Source organism: Hemibagrus wyckioides, linkage group LG07 (assembly GCF_019097595.1).
Source record: "Hemibagrus wyckioides isolate EC202008001 linkage group LG07, SWU_Hwy_1.0, whole genome shotgun sequence".
In the NCBI taxonomy this organism is placed as follows: Eukaryota; Metazoa; Chordata; class Actinopteri; order Siluriformes; family Bagridae; genus Hemibagrus; species Hemibagrus wyckioides.
Window position 1 is genome coordinate 34,756,471 of NC_080716.1, and position 6,646 is coordinate 34,763,116.

General features: G+C 39.2%; 1 protein-coding gene across 1 annotated transcript in view; it reads left to right on the top strand.

Annotated features, from left to right (window-relative positions):
- LOC131356325 (Fc receptor-like protein 5) overlaps nt 1–6,303 on the top strand; it is a 148,281-nt gene extending 141,978 nt beyond the window's left edge. The window contains exons 16-19 of the mRNA XM_058395230.1: nt 576–873; nt 967–1,080; nt 3,245–3,322; nt 3,985–6,303. Coding sequence (XP_058251213.1) covers nt 576–873; nt 967–1,080; nt 3,245–3,322; nt 3,985–4,100 — 606 coding nt within the window. The 3' untranslated portion in view covers nt 4,101–6,303. The remainder of the gene's footprint in view (nt 1–575; nt 874–966; nt 1,081–3,244; nt 3,323–3,984) is intronic.
- The last annotated feature ends 343 nt before the right edge of the window (nt 6,304–6,646 follow it).

Genomic DNA, 6,646 nt, shown 5'->3' on the forward strand with positions numbered 1-6,646 from the left:
GTGAATCTCCTCCAGTTTCTCTGATCATCAATCCCAGCAGAACTCAACACTTTACTAATGACTCTCTCTCACTGAGCTGTGAGGACCAGAGTAACTCTACTGGATGGACAGTGAGACGATACACACACAGTGAGAGAGTGTTAGATTGTTCACACTGGGGATCAGTTACAGGATCTACATGTAACATCAGCTTCCTCTCCACATCCTACACTGGAGTTTACTGGTGTGAGTCTGAATCTGGAGAAAACAGTAATCCTGTCCACATCACAGTGCATGGTGAGTCTTCATGTAGTGTGTTTAATGTTAAAGGAAAAGAAAAATATTCTATGAATACATGTATACTAGTAGTAGATACTAGTTTTACTGGTACCAGTAAATGATCATGGAATTGAATCAATATTCAGTATTCATATAATTCTGTACTGATGAATCCATAATTCAGTTGAATGTTTTCTCATGAGCTAGTGTAGGCAGTTTTCTACAGACTTGAATTAAATACCTGCAGACTCCACAGGTTTAGAGGGGTTTTACGTTATATACAGATAAATTAGAGCACTTTTATTTATTATCTACAGACACATCATAGTGTGTGGATTTCCTTGTTTGTGATTTTCTGTGTTCTAGATGGTGATGTGATCCTGGAGAGTCCTGTCCATCCTGTGACTGAGGGACATCCTCTGACTCTACGCTGTTTATATCACAACCCAAATCCCTCAAACCTCCGAGCTGATTTCTATAAAGATGGATCAGTTCTCCAGAACCAGACTACAGGAGAGATGATCATCCAAACTGTCTCAAAGTCAGATGAAGGTTTCTACCACTGTAAACACCCAGAGAGAGGAGAGTCACCCAAAAGCTGGATCTCAGTCAGATGTGAGAAACCTTTTGAGAAATTATTTTATTTGATTATCTTTTTATTAATACAGTTTCTTTTTTAAATGCCAAAATGCATTTTTCTCTCCCCAGTCTCAGGTCCTCGATCCAGTGGTTTAACATTAGGACTGGTTGTGGTTTTGGGATTTTTGTTCATCACTTTTCTGATCTTAATGATCCTGTTGTGGTCCTGCAAAAGGAAAAAAGGTCTGATAAGTGCTTTAGCTATGTTATGTAAAACATAATTTCTAAAGAATAAAGCACATTTTGATGTATCACATGGTCATAGAAAATAACTAAAGGTTATTTCATGAATGCATAACTAAAAGTGTTGATGAAAAGATCTTATTTGGAATATTTAATTATTATTATAATTAATTAAAGGAAATTATTTCAAAATTATTTTGCTAAATATCATCCTGATACAGTGCAAGAAACCGTTCAATACAGTGTATATTATTAAAGAAAAAAAAACATATTTGCATATATTAAATCTAGAAATATTAAGTGTAATGTTGTAAATACTACATAGTTAGATTACACATTAATATTATTATAAACACACAACAAACTTTAATATAGTCACCAAACAACAGGCTTGGACGGGCTTGAGTCTGGAGATGTGGAACATAGGATGAATGCACAAGACCCTGCGGAGCTTCAGCCATACCGCCACAGGGTTGAGCACCTTGGAAATGGGGAATGGACCAACGAAGCGTGTTGCAAGCTTTCGGCAGATGACCTTCAGGGGCAGGTCTCTGGTCAGCAGCCAGACCCTCTGGACGACCTGGTAAGGATGTGCTGGATGGTGCTTGCAGTTGGCCCACTGAGCAAAGCTTCTGGAAGACTTGAGCAAGGCTGCATAAGCCTTTCTCCAGACGCATCAACATCGCCTGACCAGTCCCTGGGTCGAGAACAGCGGCGGTTGGTAACCGTAGGTGGCTTGGAAGGGTGAGAAGCCAGTGGCAGCCAAAGGTAGGGAATTGTGGGCATATTCAACCCACTCCAAGTTGGATGACCAAGACAAAGGTTCCTCAGCACACAGGGTGCGGAGCCCTACCTCCAGTTCTTCATTCAGCCACTCAGTCTGACCGTTGGACTGTGGGTGGAATTTGGATGACAAGCTGATGGTAATCCCCAGGTGCTCTCAGAATTCATTCCAAAAATTGGAGGCAAACTGTGGTCCCCGGTCCGAGACAATGTTGTGCGGCGGAGGTCATGAAGGTGAAAAACATGCTGGATCATGGGTTGGGCAGTCTCCTTGGCTGACGGTAGTTTGGGTAGGGCGATGAAGTGGGCCATCTTGGAAAATTGGTCGACAACAGAGAATGGCGGTGTGACCGGCGGATGGAGGGAGGCCAGTGACAAAGTCCATAGAGATCATGGGATCCATTTGAACAGGGAGAGGACAGAGGAACCATGGCACCACTGGAGGATTTGGGAATGGAGGTGATCGGTCATTAACAGCCTTCCCCCCGGACAGCCATCAGGACCTGGAAGTTTGGAGAAAGGTTGCACCCTCCTCTCGAGGTCAAGGTGGAGAGTTCTGAGCATGACGGAGGATGAGATGTTCCTCAACCTGTTCCTCTTTGCAGCCTAGGCAGTAGTGCAGGGTGAAGTTGAACCGCCCGAAAAAGCTCATGCTTGCCGATGCCATAGTTCTGCTAGGAGTGGCAGAAACATCGTGAAAAGAAAGTGCAGGGGTGCTTCCAATAACAAACACCCAACAAACTCCTGCACAAAAAACAGAGACAAGGCGAAGCACAAAGCAGCAAAACATCACAGAACAAGGAGAAGTCTGAACCAATAGTTACCAGGGACAGAAACCGAGGAGAGCTAGCTAAACAGCAAAAGGTCCTTGCAAAGAAAGAGTCCAAGGCAACAAATCTGAACAGTGTAATCCAAACACAGCATGAGCAAAACTGTCCGAAATCCAGCCAAGAAGTGACAAGAAAAGAAGAACGGCAGAGGCCAAAGCAGAGTTCAAACATTCAGACATTTCCTCTTGCATTAGGAGATTTAACTATAGATTAACTCTATATAGTAAAGTACAGAAGTGTCTTGTAGAAACTAACACACTGCACTGTGTTCAGGTGAAGCTGCAGCTGAAAGCAATGAAGCCACTTGAAGAAAAATAATGCAAATATGATCAATGGTAGAGGATTTTCAATGCTGGGACATTTAATGGATTTATTTAAAAACAAAGTTAGCAGATAACACTTGAAGTCTTCAGCACATTCAGTCATTTGTTATATTAACAAAATGCATCCAGGTGTCTGAGGTCATAATCTAGAGACTGATAATGACTGATGTTATGACTGATGTATAAAAAAGCTAAAGGTCATTGGGATGGTTTTGGTGTTGTTCTCAGATACTGCAGGCGCTGATGCTGGTGTGATTTATGCTGAGATCGAACTAAAACCAGCGAAAAAAGCAAAGAGAAAAAAAGGTAGAGCAAAATGAAGTTTAATGTAATGAACAAAACATTATGTTGTGCTGTTATAGGAAAATAATCAGTGACAGTGTGGTGTGATGAAGCAGAGTTACAGCTTCAGAGTTCTTACACTGAAGGTGATTATTCTTTTATTACAGCACAAACCCGAAGTGTTTAACCACAGCAGCTTCCGCATTTAATTTTACAGCATCTACAGTATAAACAGTCATTCCCTTATCAGCCTCTTGAAGTGAATAAGACAAAATCTGCTATCTGTCCTGTTACCAAGCATAAAGTCCTCTGTATTGATTTCCTATGACAGAAAATGTCCTAAATTTATCACCATGGTGACACTGGAGACTCCTTTCATAAATGCTAAATAAACTTCTTACACAAAAGTCCATATTAACATGTTTTACATGTTTAAAAGTCCATATTACATGCGTTTGAATAATATCATCACAGAATGACCACATTAATATAAACCTGTGTTTTGCAGCTGCACTTCTGTCAATTAATCAACACCTTCTGACCAATCAGAATCCAGAAGTCAACACTGCTGTGGTCTAATGTATATTAATTGTGTATGATTTAATATTTAGATCATATTCTTTGTAATAATTTAGATGATCTGTAATAGTTCAGGAGATTACTTCATGTTATCTGATTTCCACTAGAAAAGGCCAGTGTGACTGATGATACTGTCTATTCAGCAGTGAAGCACAACATGGAGGTAAGACTCATGACATTTACAGCATGTATCTTAAAAGACAAACCAAACACCATTAAGTAAGAAAGATTTTAAAAGCTGCATTAAAGAGATTTAGCAGTTATAGTATCTATGTACACAAAACCCCACCTCACAGAATCTGTAAGAGTTCATCCATGTTCATTTGGAAGCTGTCTAGATAACTTTCCATTATTTCAGTCTACTTGGACAATTATGAAATAATTAACTATGAACATACATAATACTGACAAAGCAAATAACTTAACTGATTTGTTGCCTCTGTCACTGATTCAACAAGTTAACTTTAACAAGTTTGTGATATCAGTGACAGCAATATCAGGAGAAATGTATTTATGAATGTATTTATTGTCTCTTTCTTTCTCTGTGCAGTGAGCCGTGTGTCTGTTCTGATGAAGCTACAGCTATCAGATAGATAGATAGATAGATAGATAGATAGATAGATAGATAGATACATAGATAGATAGATAGATAGATAGATAGATAGATAGATAACTTAAATAATATCAAAGGAAAATTCACAAATTACAGCAAAAGAATAGCATATGCAGTAAGACATAATCAAGAGTAATAAAATAAATGTAATTTCTAAAATTATAAATATTAATTAAAATAAAATAAATGTAACTGTATACACCAGTGCAAGTATTAACAACAGATATGCAGCAAAGTAGATATGATCATCCAGAATAATCTGCATCAGTGTAATTATATAGTGATTAGCAGCAGTGCAGTAAACAGAATCCCACCAACAGAAGCCCAATGCACTTATTTAAGGAACAGACACAATAACATCCTGGTACAGTGATGAACTATTCTCCTGTACCGGTCCTTGCTGCAGCTGTTTGACCAATAAGTCATGGAGGGGATGTGATGCATTGTCCAGGATGGATATTAGTTTGTTTAGTGTCTTCTTTTCCACGATCACATCAAAACAGTTGAGGGAGCATCCCAGTACAGAGCCAGTCTTCTTTATCAGTGTGTTCAGCTTCCTTGCTTCTCCGGCTCTAATGCTGCCTCCCCAGCATAATGCTGCAAAGAAGACAGCACTCACAACATCAGACTGGTAGAAGATCTCCAACATCTTACTGCAAACATTAAAGCATCTGATCTTCCTCAGAAAGTACTCATCCCCTTCCTGTACACAGCAGTAGAGTCTACTCATCCCCTTCCTGTACACAGCAGTAGAGTCTACTCATCCCCTTCCTGTACACAGCAGTAGAGTCTACTCATCCCCTTCCTGTACACAGCAGTAGTCTACTCATCCCCTTCCTGTACACAGCAGTAGAGTCTACTCATCCCCTTCCTGTACACAGCAGTAGTCTACTCATCCCCTTCCTGTACACAGCAGTAGAGTCTACTCATCCCCTTCCTGTACACAGCAGTAGAGTCCACTCATCCCCTTCCTGTACACAGCAGTAGAGTCTACTCATCCCCTTCCTGTACACAGCAGTAGTCTACTCATTCCCTTCCTGTACACAGCAGTAGAGTCTACTCATCCCCTTCCTGTACACAGCAGTAGAGTCTACTCATCCCCTTCCTGTACACAGCAGTAGAGTATACTCCTCCCCTTCCTGTACACAGCAGTAGAGTCTACTCATCCCCTTCCTGTACACAGCAGTAGTCTACTCACCCCCTTCCTGTATGCAGGAACACTTTTTTACTCTTTTTATACTCATTCTGTAAATTTACATGTGGCACATTTGTATACTGTAAAACATGTAAACATGTAGGTTTTTGGAAACGTGAGTGAAGTCTGTAAGGCCGTCACTGTTTTCTAACAGAAAGTAAGTTAATCTTGTTGATGTATAAAACTTCACTGATGAACAAATTATGATGAAAGTAAATAGTGCTTTTTAAATACATGTTACTTTTGAAAACTTTCTCTTTCTATATTTTTATAAACATTTTTATAGTTCATATTTACGTCTTTACAAATGACCTGATGTTAGTAACTCATCTCACTGTGTTCATAAATGTCCTGATATGACTTTGTTTGTAGATTAAATAATGTTTGTATTAAAGTTTTATGCATGCACAATACCTATTTTAATAAAGCATTGGAAATGGAATACAGATATTATGCATTCACAAAATCTCTGAAAGTAAATCTGAGTACATGAGCTGCAAAAACATTATTCGTGCAATGCATATGCTGAGACAGGAGTACAGAGCCGGTGCTAGCCGAGCACTAAAGAGGGGGTGTCTAAAATAATACCGTAAGGGGACGATCTAATGAATGCATAACGGAGCCTATTCCAAGCAAGAAAATACATATTTGGTACGTTCCTGAAATTTTATTGTGCCGTAAACAAACATATTGCTGCTACAACCACACAAATAGCAGCTAGTGAGCAACTTACAGATGACAACAGAGCACTGAATATTCTTACTATATACCAAAAAAAGCCTAGACCTATATATTAGAAAACTCATCATAATAGATACACTATTTCAGAAGTAATACTACGGTCAAATCAACCTGAACCTGACAACACTGACAACTGTGACTAATCATCAAACCTTTTAAAACATGAGCAAAATATTTAATCCTACCTTTAGATAGATATAGGAAGGAATATAACAAAAAT